General features: G+C 44.5%; 1 protein-coding gene across 2 annotated transcripts in view; it reads right to left on the bottom strand.

Annotated features, from left to right (window-relative positions):
• Nucleotides 1–16,969, bottom strand: part of INTS3 (integrator complex subunit 3) — a 192,651-nt gene that overhangs the window by 67,505 nt on the left and 108,177 nt on the right. For both annotated transcript variants that reach the window (XM_068252424.1, XM_068252425.1), the window contains exons 8-10: nt 15,418–15,547; nt 11,297–11,394; nt 2,063–2,254 (exon numbers count right to left, since the gene is read on the bottom strand). In XM_068252424.1, coding sequence (XP_068108525.1) covers nt 2,063–2,254; nt 11,297–11,394; nt 15,418–15,547 — 420 coding nt within the window. The remainder of the gene's footprint in view (nt 1–2,062; nt 2,255–11,296; nt 11,395–15,417; nt 15,548–16,969) is intronic.

The following is a 16,969-nucleotide window of genomic DNA, read 5'->3' as shown; positions in this document are numbered from 1 at the left end:
ACCCCTGAAGGTGGCCACACACTACGTGATGGTCTCCTCTAGCTCGTATATAAACAGATCCCTGAAGGTGGCCACACACTACGTGATGGTCTCCTCTAGCTCGTATACAAACAGACCCCTGAAGGTGGCCACACACTACGTGATGGTCTCCTCTAGCTCGTATACAAACAGACCCCTGAAGGTGGCCACACACTACGTGATGGTCTCCTCTAGCTCGTATACAAACAGACCCCTGAAGGTGGCCACACACTACGTGATGGTCTCCTCTAGCTCGTATATAAATAGATCCCTGAATATGGTCACACACTACGTGATGGTCTCCTCTAGCTCGTACATAAACAGATCCCTGAAGGTGGCCACACACTACGTGATGGTCTTCTCTAGCTGGTATATAACCATACCCCTGGATGTGGTCACACAATACGTGATGGTCTTCTCTAGCTCGTATATAAGCAGATCCCTGAAGGTGGTCACACACTACGTGATGGTCTCCTCTAGCTCATTTATAAACAGATCCCTGAAGGTGGCCACACACTACGTGATGGTCTCCTCTAGCTTGTTTATAAACAGATCCCTGAAGGTGGCCACACACTACGTGATGGTCTCCTCTAGCTTGTTTATAAACAGATCCCTGAAGGTGGCCACACACTACGTGATGGTCTTCTCTAGCTCTTTTAGAAACTGAGCCCTAAAGTTGACCACACACCATGAGATGGTCTATACTTGTTCCTTTATATATAAAGAGGCCCCTGAAGGTGACACAATTCCTGATGGTCTCCTCTGGTTATTTTATAGACTGACCCCTGAAGTTGACCACACACACACTATCAGGAGTCTCTTCTTTTATACAGAGGCTCCTGAAGGTGACCACACACTATGAGACGTTCTCTACTTTTCCTTTTATACAGAGGTTCCTGAAGGTGACCACACACTTAGCGATTGTATCCTTTAGTTCTTTTATAACCCGATCCCTGAAGGTGGCCACACATTACGTGATGGTCTCCTCTAGCTTATTTATAGCCTGACCCCTGAACATGGCAACATACTGCATAATGGTCATTTCTAGGTCTTTTGTAAACTGACCCCTGAAGGTGGCAACACACTATGAGATGGTCTCTACTTGTACCTTTATACAGAGGCTCCTGAAGGTGGCCACACACACTATCAGGAGTCTCTTCTTTTATACAGAGGCTCCTGAAAGTGGCCACACACTTAGTGATGGTATCTTTTAGCTCTTTTATAAACCGGTAGCTGAAGGTGGCCGCACTATATTGATGGTCTTCTCTAGCTCATATACACTGATCCCTGAAGGTGGCCACACACTATAAAATGGTCTCTACTTGTTGCTTTATACCAGGGGTGCCAAACTAATACAAAGTGGGCCAAAATTGAGCTCTAGGACCAAGTCGCAGGCCATCCTCAAAGTGTAGTGGCCACCTCTCTCCCTTATAAAGTTCCCCGGTGTCTTATAGCCCCCAACCCCCCCTCCAACCCGCATACAGTTTCCAGATGTCTAGTGCCCCTCTCTCTCCCATATTTGGTTTCCTGGTGTCTAGTGGCCCCCACTCTCATCTATACAGTTCCCTGGTGTTTAGTGGCCCCCTTCCCTATACAGTTCCATGGTTTCTAGTGGCAACCCCTTCCTTCCCTATACAGTTCCCTGGTGTCTATTGCTTTCCCCCTCCCCATATGGCCTCCCTGGTGATCTAGGGTTCATCCTCCAATATAGCTTCTTTGGTGGTCCTAAATGGGCCAAAGTTAATGCAAGGTGAAGAAACCACCCAAAGGCCAATTCTAATGGCTCCGAGGGCCATATTTGGCCCACAGGCCGGAGTTTGACATGTATGCTTTATACAGAGGCTCCTGAGGTTGGCCACACACCACATCATGGTCTCCCCTTTCCCTTCTATAAACAGACCCCTGAAGGTGACCACACACTAAATCAGGGTTTCTTTTTGCTCTTTTATAAACTGATTTTTGAAGGTAACCACCACTATGCAATGGTCTCCTCTTGACCTTTTGTAAACAGACTGGACATTCTGTCACGCCTTGGTTTACGTACCGTGCAGGTGGTCAGCAGCCAGCCAATGATCGCCCAGCGAGGCAGGATGTCAGAGCTCAGCACCTCGTTAGAGGGATGCACCACGCCACAGATGTAGCGGATAAGATCGCAGCGCAAGGACTGGCTGTCCGGAGTGGAAAGGTACTGACGCTGGAACCAGTCCTGGTACCTCTTCTGCTGCCCAAAGCGCACCTGGAGAGGGGAGATTTATACATTAATACAAGCATCATCCCCTTTGTATTTCAAAATTCAATTAAGCTTGGCTCCTTTGAAATGAACCATCAAGTATACTGTAAAGATGTGGTCATGTGACTGCTAAGGCATTTCCTTACTGATCTCTAACCCTATAGTCATCTTTCCTCTTTGGTTTGCCTACAGTGAGCAAGGCACTGCAGAACTATGGCCTAAGGTGTCCACCACCTGTCAGCTGCCCCAATAGGTCTACTGAGCCCTTGGAAGCACAGGCGAGGTTCTGTACCTCCAAAAAGGTTAAAGTGTACCGAGACAAAACGACCACAAGGATTTATACTTACCTGGGGCTTATTCTCCCTGTAGTCTGTTAGCTCCCCCCACCATCTTCCCAGCTACCTCTGTGTTGCAGCTGTAGCATAATAGCTGGAAGCGTTCTGCACAAGTCGCAAAGACTGCAATTGCGCTTGGGAATGCGCACCGCCAGGACGGCACATGTGCATTTGGCCTGCAACCCTGCTGGACTGCAGGCTCCATTGTGGGAGAACAGGGGGGTCTTGTAGGGCACGGAAGGAAACTAACGGACTGCAGGGGGCTGGAGGAAGCTGCCCCAGCTTTATATATATTCTTGAGGTCGTTTTTGTTTACCTCGGCCCTTTAGGAGCATATTTATTTAGAGGCTTGCAAGTGCTAATGGTCAATTTATTTTTGCACATTTTTTATTTCTTGTCTTCTTTGCTTTTAATTATTACTGCTGTACTGTGTATTTTCGGCCCCTTGGGGGCAATATGAGACAATACAGGACTTCTGCTTTCAGTTTCTATATTTTGTGCAAGTAGAGAGAGATCAAGGCATTCCAAGAATTTACAGCACAACAAGCCCTGCCGAATGAGGTCAAACAAGAGAACTCTATTGAAGCTAGCAATGGGTTAAGAACCACTGTATTAGAGGAAGCCTTTTATATTGCATCTTCAGTTTGTGATGTCTAGAGAAGGAGAGGCTTGTGAGAAGTCCTGTATACATAAATGTGAGGAGGGGACACTAGAGAAAAATAAAGCCGTGTGCAGAGCGCAGGCCGTGGCTGGGGTGGTACTTGGAATCCATGAGGAGATGTGTGGAGCGGACAGATGGTTGGGCATTTAGTAGGTTGCAGGAGTGTGAACTGAATCCTCTGGATAAAAGGCAGCCAGTAGAAGGCTTGGCAGTGAGGAGCAGCCTATGAAGAGGTGGAGGAGTCGGGCAGCAGAGTTCAGTAACAACTGGAGTGATGCCAGTCTTCTGTTAATTGCTTCCACAGAAGAAGTTGTTACAGTACTCATGAATTCATATAAGTAGGGTGTGTGCATTTCAGAAGTGTATAGAAGGAAGAGGCAGATGTGAGATATACATTTAAAGTGGAGCTGAACTCTTGCACAGGGCAGAAGGAAAACATAGAGATGTACCCTGTATGTATTTAGAGCCTTTCTAATCCCCCCTCATCTGTGACTAATCACAGGTGTAATGTTATCTCTCAGCTGTGTCAGCTCAGAAATCTCATCTGCCATGGCAGAGCTGCTAATTTGTAAACATTGGATGTTAACCCTATGTCTGTTTCCACGAAAGCAGAAAGTAGACACACTGCAGATTTATTGCAGAATTTGTATTAGTTGTAACAAAGTAATGTTTTTCTTTAAAGGTTATTATGCTGTTGCGTATCTTTAGAGCAGAGAAGAAGTTCTGAGTTCAGGTCTGATTGAACATGAATATGACAGGAAGTACTGAGTAGATCCATAGAATAAAAAAATGAAAGCAAGAACTTAAAACTCATGCCAAGGAAGAAACAAGACTAAAAGTAGAGTTAAAACAGATCTTTATAGAGACTTAAAAAGGTGTATTAAGGCCCTCTAAAAAGAAGAATGATTTTGCACCGACTGGTTTAAAGAGAATCTGTACTCTAAAATTCTTCCAATAAAAAGCATACCATTCTCTTCATTATGTTCTCCTGGGCCCCTCTGTGCTGTTTCTGCCACTCCCTGCTGCAATCCTGGCTTGTAATTGCCAGTTTTAGGCAGTGTTTACAAACAATAGACTGGCTTCTAACCAGAGTATCATAGGCTGAGAACAGCTTACTGTGTGACTCATGCAGAGCTTGGAGAGGGTGTGTAAAGCTTCTGCTAATGACAAGCACTGCTGCACATTCCACACATTCCAGCCTCAACCCGACCGACACGACAGAGGAAAGGAGATAAGATTTATTACAGAGACAGTGCAAGTAGGAAAGGCTGCAGTAAGACAGACCACATTAGAACAGTAATAGGAACTTATAGGACAGAAGAAATAAGGCTCAAAAATGTGTTACAGAGTCTCTTTAAGGCCCTTGTTCGTGCGACTCAACCAGTTTGCTGCACGCAGAGAGGGGGATTGAGCTGGTGGTAAAAGAATTAGTCCTGTTTATGTTAGATTTTAGGAATTGAGAGGACACGAATGAAGATGTATCAAAAAGATGGTCGTATAAAATGGGGCATAGAGAGGACTGGAGCTGAAAAACAGATTTGTATTTGAACTGCAAAGAGGTGGTAATAAAGTCTAAACAAGCTTATAAACTGCAAAATACTGCTGGTATAGATGGGGAAAGAGAACTGGACTGAAGACAGAGCCTCGTGGTACCCCCAACAGCAACAGCACCTTACAAGCGGTTTCCCTCTCCATACTACAGTATATAGCCCTATCTCTCTCCACTCCATGAAACTATACATGCAGACCCAGGGCTGTGAAGTCGGTCCAAAAATCCACCGACTCCAACTCCTCAGTTTAGGATTCCACCGACTCAGACTCCGACTCCATGACTCCGACTCCTCTAATTTGCATATTACAATTTTGTTGATTAAAAGTATGTAACGTGAAATTCGTCTCTTAACTGCCAACGCTTAGGAATTTTACAAGACAACTGAAGTGAGAAGGATATGTAGACTACTATATTTATTCCCTTTAGACTAAAACTAGTCCTTGGTAAGAGTACTTGTAAAAGGTACAACCGGAACAAAGAACATCTATCAAGTGTGGGTGCATGTAAGAATGATGTGCAGGTACTCTGCAGGGGAATGAGGAGATTGTAAACAGACAACACCTCTGTGTTCAATGTGCACAGCATTCTCAGTGGATTCCCTGCAGCTCTGTGGGGAGTGCATATGTAGAGTATAGTACTACTGTGTAACAAAGTAAACCTGAGACAGATGAAATTAAAGTTTTATACATACCTGGGGCTTCCTCCAGCCGCCTTCAGGATAATCAGTCCCTCGTTGTCCTCCTCCACCACCTGGATCTTCTGCTATGAGTCCAGGTACTTGAGCCAGTCGGGCATAGTGCGCATGAACACACTCCGCCGTGAGCGTACTACACCTGTGCAGCACTATTGCGCAGGTGCAGAATGTTCCTGGCTGTGGGAGCGGCATGCAGCCGGACAGCGCTGACTGGCTGAATTACCAGGACTCATAGCAGAAGATCCGGGTGGTGGAGGACAGTGAGGGACTGATTAGCCTGAAGGGGGCTGGAGGAAGCCCCAGGTATGTATACAACTTTACTTTTCATCCGTCTCAGTTACCCTTTAATTTGTAGTCACCAAACCAAATTTTAATAACATATCAAATTATTTGATTTCATCAGCAAAGGGAGTGCATACATTTGCATAAATCAGCATCAATGCAGAATTATTTCCATCTCGTTGACCATCTCTATTAGTCACATAGCTACACATCAGGCTTTATTCTTACAGCATAGATGTTATTTAGTATATATAAGAGATTCCTGTGAACACATCATATATACAGTCACAATCAGATATGTATATCTGACCTTAAAAATACGGGGACTGCTTTATTGAAGCAGCACAAGTAACTAATTTTGATTGGTTTATTTCATTTTTGTGGACTAAGCACAGCTATTACTGTATATATACTGTATATATACATTATTTTTAATGACTATTATCTGAGAAATAGAACATTTTATCATATTTTCTATTTTAATTACAGTTATAAATTCATTAGGAGTCGGAGTCGGTGCATTTTTTCCCGACTCCGACTCCAGGCACCCAAAATTGCCCGACTCCACGACTCCGACTCCACAGCCCTGTGCAGACCATCCATCAACTTCAGTACATGCTAAACCCACCCACTCTCCTAATAATAGTATATGCCAAGCCTCTACACACAGAACACCCCATGGTGACCTTCTACCACTCTGTAGTGTAGTATATACTGCACCTCTATCCCTCCATGTACAGTACATCCCCCCCGGTAGCCTAGTATATACTGCTCAGCAGAGTCAAGCTTGCATGCCTGTAGCGGGATTGCCATGTAGACTATGCACAGCCAACCGTTTATCTGCAGTGTCTATGCAGAGCTTTACAAACATTTCTAAAGAACTGAGACTTTTCGGCCAGCTGACTTTGGGACCTTTATGTGATTACCGTCTGGCTCACAGCGCTACTCATACACAGGTAAATCTGATCTGTGTTCATTCGCGCAGCACCATGACGGTCCAGCGACTGATCACATTTCTGCTGAAACAAGAGAGGCCACATCACACCTCTTCATTTCTTTCTGCTCTCCTGATGTTTGCCGCAACTCTGACCGAGCGCGCTCCTCATTGTTCCAGCACGCTGCGCGTTCTACAAATCAATGACAATTAGTTTCCCGCACACCGGTTCCGCCTCAGCAATTGGCGAGACAAGCGGACAGCTATTGATCTAGAAGTGAGGCCGCCTATTCCTAAATGTACAATGGCAGGTGAATGTGTGCCCACTGGGCCGAGGCAGACGGATAATTGGGTGGGTGAGGGAGAGCGAAGACCAGAGGATTATGGGAAATGGAACTTCACAGAAGAATAGTGTCAAATGTAAAGTAAGAGAAAAGGAACATTAAAAAAAGTAAAGAGGTTTTTTTTTTCTCTAACTTTAAGAATGGCTTTTAGCAGGGAAAATGTCAAATTAACCACTTCGCTGCCCAGGTACAGTATATCTATGCCCCTTTTAACTTCATTTCCCTGTCCGGGGCGTAGATATACGCATCCCCGCCGCTACCACTGCTGATCGCGCTCCCGCGCTCGTGCACGCTGCTGAAAGGGAAAACGGTTCCCGTTCGTTGATCTAAGTCCCTGCAGCAATGATCAGCATGCTTCCATGAGAAGCTGCTCGATCATTGTGGAAAAAAAGTTTCCCAGCCTCATTACACTTCTTGTAAGCGTACTTCCTACGCTTACAGGACACATTCACAAAAAATTACTGTGGCCATCTTGTGGCCAAATAGTAAAACTACATCCAAAAGCATTTTTCATATATAAATAGTTTTAAATTATAAATTAACTCATTACCTCCCACACTCCCTAATATTTTTTTTTGTAATAACATTTTTTTTTTACAATAAAAAAATACATAAATAGTTACCTTAGGGACTGAACTCTTTAAATATTTATGTCAGGAGGGTATAACACTGTTACTTTTTAAACTATGAGCTTATAATTAGGGATGGACACAAAACTAAAAAAAAAATGCACCTTTATTTCCAAATAAAATATTGGCGCCAAACATTGCGATAGGGACATAATTTAAACGGTGTAATAACCGGGACAAATGGGCAAATACATTTCATGGATTTTAAATACAGTAGCATGCATTATTTAAAACCTATAAAGGCAGGAAACTGAAAAATAATGATTTTTCCCACAAATTTTTTCCTATTTTCCCATTAAAACACATTTAGAATAAAATAATTCTTGGTATAATGTCCCACCTAAAGAAAGCCTAATTGGTGGCGAAAAACAAGATATAGTTCATTTCATTGCGATAAGTAATGATAAAGTTATAGATGAATGAATGGAAGGAGAGCTGAAAGGTGAAAATTGCTCGGATGCTGAAGGGGTAAAACCCCTCAGTGGTGAAGTGGTTAACACATTACTGAAATTTTGCTTCACATGTACTGGCACAGCCTCTTGAGCTCCTCACATAAAGGTGCCCATTAACAGTACAATCTCCCAAACGATTGGATTAGGTACCGTCAATGGCGCCGATCAACGAGCGATCGTTCCATCGATCGCAGCATCAATCCTATTTTCAGTATGATTCTTTAAGTATGATCAGATTTCTTATTTTGCCCTCCTTCAGTGGACTCGATCGATCGTTTCCAAACTGATCAGATGGTCCGTTGTTCAGGGAATCTGATAGTAACTGGGCACCTGATTCACTTCATAAAAGTATAGGGGTCGACTTATACACGAGTCACAGGCAACACTGAGCACACTGAGTTGTGTGTACTAATTGTGACATTTGAGGAAAGGAAATGCCAAGAAAACACAGTCTGAAAGTCCTGGCCACAACAATTACCAAGGAAGTGGGTGTGGGGGGGGGGGGAATAATGGGCTGCATAAAAGGGAGTGAATAATGGCAGCACTTGGGGGCCTGGAGGTGGTATTGGCTGTACTCAAGGGACAGGAGGGGTTAATGGCATACTGCAAGCAGTGCCGTCATTAACCCCTCCTGAGCCCCAAGTGCTGCCACTTAACTTTGCTGGGTAGACTTATACTTGAGTCAATAAGAAATTCCATCTTAATAGGGTCGAATATTGGAGTAGACTTCTACACAAGGTTGACTTGTATTCGAGTATATACGGTAGATTTATATGCATTCTGTGTATCCAGTGAGTTAACTTACACTCTTTTCTGCTCTTGGATTCACCATTATACAATGTATGCACTACTGTCCTGTGTGGGTGCTCAATCCTGAACCATCCACAGCGTAATTATTTCTATTATTATTTAGTGTTTATATAGCACCGACATCTTACACAGCGCATAGAGTATATATTGCCTTGTCACCAACTGTCCCTCAGACGGATTCACAATCTAGCCCCTACAATAGTCATATGTTTATGTATGTATCGTGTTGTATATGTGTCATAGTCTAGGGCAGGCATGGGCAAACTCGGCCCTCCAGCTGTTACGGAACTACAAGTCCCACAATGCATTTGCCTTTATGAGTCATGACTGCGGCTGTCAGACTCCTGCAATGCATTGTGGGACTTGTAGTTCCATAAAAGCTGGAGGGCCGAGTTTGCCCATGCCTGGTCTAGGGCCAATTTAGGGGGAAGTCAATTAACTTATCTGTAGGTTTTTGGGATGTGGGAGGAAACCGGAGGGCCTGGAAGAAACCCACACAGACACGGGGGAGGGGGCATATAAACTCTGCGCAGATAGTGCCCTGGCTGGGATACGAACCGGGGACCCAGCGCTGCAAGGCGAGAGCGCACTAACCACTACGCCACCGTGCTGCCCAGGCACTTGGTCAATTTTATTAACATATTATATAAAACAAACATTTGCCTTCTTAAAACAGAAGGTATTAGCGATTATTCCGTTTATGTTATTCATTTCATTGGTGACAGCCTTTTAGGGGTGTTTTTAATATGTTTTAATTAGGAGATATATTACACCTGCAATTTTCATATTCAAGTTTCATTATAAGTGATGGGCTTACGAATAGCCCCGCCATTCGTAATCATAATTTCGATTTTGACTTGCTGGCCGCAGCAGAGGGGGGTTAACTTACTCATATTGCCGCCTACAGTTGATGCGCTCCACGTCGCGGTCCATCATGGCTACGTCATTCACACGCTTTATCCTTCAAACTCAGACGGAGGAAGCATTGGAGTGATGTGAATCGCAAGTGAACATGACATGTAGCGCATCAGCTTGAGGAGGCGAGATGGGCAAGTTAACCCCCCGCCACGGCCACCAAGTCATAATCAAAATTACGATTACGAAAGGCGGGGCTATTGGTAAGCCCATCATTAATCATTATATCTTTGACCATATCAATGAGTGGTGCTCTTTTCTATGGGGCAAGCTCTTTTTCTGCATAGCGTATGTTACATTATATACTGGCGTATAAGCCTAATTTTTCAGCACAAAAAATGTGCTGAAAAGTTACCCCCTTGGCTTATATGTGAGTCAGTGGAGCAGAACGGATGGTGGAGCAGGTTTGTTACTGGCCGAGGGGTGTAAGGATCGTGCACTAGTGATCCTGCTTTTGCCAGCTGGCTCCCTGCTGTGTCCGTGTCCTCCATCCCCTGCAACATGGTGTGCAGAGTGTGCTGCTCAAGACTGTGCTTCCTGGCTTGTGGAGTGGAGCGTGCAAGCAACGTGTCAGCAGTGCAATGATCGCGGATTCTTCCTGTGTGGCAATCGCTGCATTTCATATCTATGACACCATCTAGTGGCAACACAGATGTATCAAGCTTGGGGCACATGTGGCTTATGGGGAGAAAAAATGACTTGCTAATGAATGTACTGAGAAGCACATCTTGCTACTTGAGAGCTTATACGCGAGTCACTCACTTTTTCCTGGTTTCTGAGGGAGAAGTGGGTTCATTGGCTTATACGCGGGTCGGCTTATATTCGAGTATATACGGGACATTGTCTCATCACACTCAGGTCCTAATTGCTGGAGCAGGTGCGGACCTCTCTCCTCGTTTCACATTCATATTCATACCAATTCTAGTCTATGGCCAGTTTCCACTTGTGCGATTTTTTCCGTGTATTTTCGCAATGAAAATGTGCATTAGTATGAAAACCAATGATTGTGAATCAGCTATTTTCCATTTCATGTACATTTTTGCATGCAATTATATGTGTTGAAAAAAAACTGACAGCCTGTTCTATATTTTCACATTCCGTATCAGATTTTTTGTATACAATGTGAATTTTACCAGAAAAAGGAACTTGTCATGTTGTTACTAGGCAGAACATGTAAATTGGGGGAATTAATAGTCATCAGCATCAAGTGGAAAACCATTTCCTACCGACACCCTACAGCAGCCAATCAGCTTTCACATTTCTAGGTCAGATGAGGAAATGATTGGTGTGGAACTAGAATACAGTAGACGCCTTGAATAGAAACAGCCTTCCTATACATCATTACACCACAATCCCTTGTCCTTTGCTCCATCCTATCATCAGGAGTTTTGTCTGTATCCATGACACCCAATCCCAGCATGCCAGCTCAGTGATCCGTACCCGTGACGTCATAAACAGAAGCTTGGTCTCCATGTCAGGGGTCAGTCGGCAGGCCAAGAACTTGCGGGAGGTGCGAGATTGCAGCAGCTGCAAAATCCCTGCAAAGGAACAAAAATTAGACATTTTATACAAGAGCAAGGAATACTCAAATCAAAGATTTATACATTTACATACATGTGTCCAATGGCCCTGTTCCCATCAGTGTGGGAGCCAAGGAAGCCTACACTCTAACGTCCTCACCATCTCTATGGGGAGGGAGAGGGGACCACTAGACACCAGGTGATGTTGCATGTAGTGGCTAGATAGTGCGACAGATTTTGGACTAACCCATCTTCTCATGGGGGGTTCTCAGGGTTTTCTTTATTTTTAAAAGCACTTTTAAAATCTCCGTCCAACTGCCCAAAAATTGTGCAGCGAGCAGGGAGGCTGGCCAGCATCTTTGTGTACATCTTTTTCAGGGAATGTCTTTATAAAGAATAAAGGCCATGTTGAGAACCCCCTATGGAGAGATGGACTAGCCCAAAATCTGTCGGTAATGTCAGATTTATAATACTTACTGTAAGTGACAGCAACATAGGAGGGAAGTAATTTATAGCTCATTTTACTCAGGAAGAAATGTACTTCCTATTTGTATGTGCTTTAAATTTTAAGATTCTCGCGACAGTTCCTCTTTAAGGCCCTCTTAAAAAAAATAAAGGGAGGTTGCGTTTGGATGCTCCAATAGCATGCATAGTTTGGAAGTTCCCCATCAGGTCCGCAGGAGGCGGCCCTGATATGATTGGCTAGATGTTAGCCTTAGCCATATGATTGGTTATTTGCAGCCATTGCTGGGGTATAAATGTGAGAGGTGTTAAGTACTTTATTGAGCATTGACAGCACAGCTTGACAAAGGGGTGGTTGCCCTAAAACGTTGCCTTTATTGCTGTAATGTGCTATAAACAGAAATAAAAGAGCATGAATATATGGATGGTGCCGGTCATCTTCTTTACTTAAAAAAAATAAATACATAAATCAGAACCAAAAACAAACGCCTACTTTTTCGACCTCGCTTGTTAAATTAACCCTACTCCTCCGGGGGCGCTGCAATTTGCTCAGCTGAAATGAACATCACTTTCATCAAAACGCGAAATATTCCCACTGAAAATAATTTTCAGCGCTTCAAACACGAGCCGCAACACACGGATACATGTCTAAACCTATACAAAGCTGACTTTTGATGTCATAGGGATTTCAGGAGCCGGATAATTAGATCCTTTTTGCAAATGAGGGCGGCGGGGTGTGCGTAAGCAGGGGCCTCTGGGTAAGACCCCCACCCCTACACTCCAGCAGGCGTGAAGAGGTTAAGGCACCAGCAGCGCTTCGATTAAACCTCACAATAATCTCATTATGCTGCAGCTCGAGCTGTAATCAAGTCCTTCTCTGCGTTTATCTCTTGTGTATACCTACAAGACTCCCCCCTCCGGACCGCCGATCTCGCGGAGTGTGAAGAGTGGCGGGGGAAGGGGAGGGGGGCACATGGGAGCAGCGGATGGGTGAAATGAAAGTACAGCTATAAATAGATGTTCCACAGCAACAAGGCACTAATTAGGACCTGTCTGAAGAGAGGGGCAGAGGAGAGGGGGTACCGCTACCTCCCATCGCCCATTCACCTCTCCCCTCATCAAGCATCAAACACATTATCCTCTCCAGAATCAGAAAAGTGTTCAATAGTAAGTAATTAAATACACAATCCATGCACACCTCACGTACGCATATTCCATGTCCAACACCATTTACCCGCCGCAGCATATTACAGTATGTGCCCCACGTCCAAATCAATTTTCTTAAAGGATACCCGAAGTGACATGTGACATGATGAGATAGACATGGGTATGTATAGTGCCTAGCACACAAATAACTGTGCTGTGTTCCTTTTTTTCTTTCTCTGCCTGAAAGAGTTAAATATCAGATATGTAAGTGGCTGACTCAGTCCTGACTCAGACAGGAAGTGACTACAGTGTGACCCTCACTGATAAGACATTCCAACTATAAAACCCTTTCCTAGCAGAAAATGGCTTCTGAGAGCAAGAGAGAGGCAAAAAGGGGAATTTCTTATCAGTGAGGGTCACACTGTAGTCACTTCCTGTCTGAGTCAGGACTGAGTCAGCCACTCACATAACTGATATTTAACTCTTTCCAAAAAGGAACACAGCATAGTTATTTGTGTGCTAGGCACTGTACATACAAATGTCTATCTCATCATGTCACTTCGGGTATCCTTTAAAAACTACAAGGTCTTTTTGAAAAAAAAAAAAAAAGTTTTGACTTGTTCCCACAGAATCGAATTTCACATTCTCTGGCCTTTCTTATTGGCGGGTCATTTGTAAGTCTGTAAGTCGCGCGTTCGTAAGTCAGTCAGGCGGACGGACAAGTGCCCTTGCCTCTTAAACGGCCAAGAAACAGTGAGAGACAGCTTGAGATAAGGTTTTACTGCAGGGAAGTTCAAAGGGTCATTATTTCTGCTCTGTTTTATGGCTGAAAAGACAGAAGTGAGGTTCACAGAGTGATGCAATGTTATACAAATAAAAAAGCTATATTACTGAAAATAAAAACATGAGACTCTTTTCTTTGCTACTAATGTTCTATTCATTATCCGTACTACACAATATTTATATCATCACTTTTTTTCCGCTCCAAGTTTGCTTTAAAACTCAAACAAAACAAACAAACACAGAACACTTATATTGCGCTTTTCTCCTGGCGGACTCAAAGTGCCAGAGCTGCAGCCACTAGGACGCACCCTATAGGCAGTAGCAGTGTTAGGGAGTCTTGCCCAAGGTCTCCTACTGAATAGGTGCTGGCTTACTGAACAGGCAGAGCCGAGATTCGAACCCAGGTCTCCTGTGTCAGAGGCAGAGCCCTTAAAGAGACACTGAAGCGGAAAAAAAATATGATATAGTGAATTGGTTGTGTACTATGAATAATTACTAGAAGATTAGCAGCAAAGAAAATATTCTCATACTTTTATTTTCAGGTATATAGTGTTTTTTCTAACATTGCATCATTCTATAATATGTGCAGATTACTCAACACTCAGCATTCAAAATGAGTCTTTCAGAGCAGTCTGTGAAGTAATGAACTCTCCTCTAGCAGAGGAAAAGTAAACAGTTCAATAACACTTGAGATAATAAAAGTCAGATAACAGCCCTCTCCACGACTAAGTTAAGGTAGCCATACACTAGTCGATTTGCCATTAGATCGACCAGCTGACAGATCCCTATCTGATCGAATCTGATCAGAGAGGGATCGTATGGCTGCCTTTACTGCAAACAGATTGTGAATCGATTTCAGCCTGAAACCGATCACAATCTGTGGAACCGCCGCTGCCGCCTGCCCCCCCCCCATACATTACCTGACGCTGGCTGCCGGGCATCTTCTCCACGCTGCACCCGCTCCATCCCGGCGCTTCCTGTGTCACTCCATGACCAGGAAGTTCAAATAGAGCGCCCTCTATTTGTACTTCCTGGTCACTGCAGTGACAGGAAGCGCACGGATGGAGCGGGTGCAGCGCGGAGAAGATGCGGAGAAGATACGGAGAAGACGCCCAGGAGCCAGCGTCAGGTAATGTATACCTGATCGGATCGGCCGCCGCTAGCGACGCGCTCCCTACCCGCGGGCGTTCGAGGGTAATTTCCCGCACGGCGCGATCGACAGACCGATCCGATTTCGGGAGGAAATCGGATCGGCGGGTGCGTTTAGCGCGAACGATTGGCGGCAGATTCGATCCCAGGATCGAATCTGATGTCGAAACGGCCGCGAATCGGGCCAGTGTATGGCCACCTTTAGTCGGAGAGCTTAATGGCTTGTTTGCATAGAGATAACAACTGGAGTTTCTCAACTCTTCCTGTACTGGAAACAATTAGACTGATGTATCTGATCTTAATGTTTTATTTCTTAGCTGTGCTACACATACAAATCATAATATCATTTTTTTTTTTTCGCTTCAGTGTCTCTTTAATCATTACACCATCCAGCCACCTCATATAAAAACAGTAAGTTGTGCCAGCAGGCACCCCAAGATCTTTTGTGACATATGGTGTATAACAGCCTTGGATGGATTAAAGCCAGGATATGAGGGGTACCTGTGAACTGGGGGTTCAGAGCCTGCGGATTATGCAGCATGTCCTTCCACAGCAGCTCGAACTCCGGAATCCTCGCCACGTTCTGCATGAGACGCACCAGGTCCCGGCCAATCATAAAGCAGTCCATGAACTAGAAAATGGGAGAGATGGGAGGAGTTAAAGAGGGTCACATGTAAAACAAGCCTGTGCTCACATGGTTTACTTGCCTTTTTGACAAGCAAGCATGATATTTATTGGTATGTCTTTAATATGTTTATTTATTATTTATGAGCTATTTGGATTATGCTAATAAGAGATGCATTATGCCATTATTTTCTACTTTGATTGGACATATTCATGTGTGTCAATGTTTGATTACCTAATAAATTACATTTTATTTGCCTGAGGCTTCTCCCCCAGGTGCAGGAGTGTTGCAGGAACGGCCTTCCTGGTTCACCACTCTGGCTCTCACCAGATCACCAGACTGCGCTCTGTCCACACGGGGGCACATTTTATTAGGCGGGGGGGGACGAGGTGTCGGAGAAGGAGGGGGGGGGGGGGGGGGAGAGAGAGACAGCGACCGGGGTCTGGCTCGTTCATTGGGTCCATCAATATACAGGTAGTCCCTGGTTAACAAACGAGATAGGGACTGTAGGTTCGTTCTTAACCTGAATCTGTTCTTAAGTCAGAACTCTATGCCATCTCTGTCCCCTGTACCTCCTCTGTGCCCCCCTGGGCCTCCAGTGTCCCTCTCTGTGTCACCTCTGCCCTCTGAACCTGTTTATACAAGTTTCAAAGGCATGTTTCAAAATCAATTTTCTCAAAACTACAAGTCCAATTTGACATTTTTTTTTTAACTTGTTCCCATGGAAACACATAATCGTATCGTATCGGCGGGTCGTTGCGGGTCGTTCGTAATTCGGGCGTTCATAAGTCGGAGACTACCTGTATTGCAGGCTGTTACCGCCGCGGACACGATCTGCCACATTGGCTCGAGATTTTCCAGCATGCTCAATCGATACATTTGGCTGATTTCTGCCTGATATCAGTCGAATCGTTGATCGGGTATGCTTGTTGCGGCTCCAATTTTCATTCAAATAAAATTGTAAAATTGGATGGTTGATCGTGCAACAAAATTGATAGACTTATGATCAGCTTTATACAATTTCATATTTTGTTTTGTTAACTGTGTTTAAATGTTTTAGAGCAAAAATGAAATTTTGAGTTTCATCCCATTTTAAAGAAAACCTGTAATGAGTAACAAGTTCCCCTGGGGGGTACTCACCTCGAGTGGGGGAAGCCTCCGGATCGGATCGAGTCTTCTGTCCACCTGTGTCCCACGGCGGCAACGGCGATAAAGCTCCCCTGAACAGCGGGGATGTAAATATTTTCCTTCCGCGCTCAAGCGTAGACGTAGTATCGGCTCTCTGCTCGGAGATAGGCGGAAATAGCCCATTGCTGTCGGGCCGCTCTACTGTGCAGGTGCAAGTCTCTTGCGCCTGCGTAGTACAGCGGACCCAACAGCAATTGGCTATTTCCGTCTATCTCAATGCTGAGAGCAACAGCAGCGCCA

The sequence above is a fragment of the Hyperolius riggenbachi genome, chromosome 9 (assembly GCF_040937935.1).
Source record: "Hyperolius riggenbachi isolate aHypRig1 chromosome 9, aHypRig1.pri, whole genome shotgun sequence".
NCBI lineage: Eukaryota > Metazoa > Chordata > Amphibia > Anura > Hyperoliidae > Hyperolius > Hyperolius riggenbachi.
Note: the sequence above shows the minus strand (reverse complement) of the source record. Positions and strands in the feature narration are given on the sequence as shown.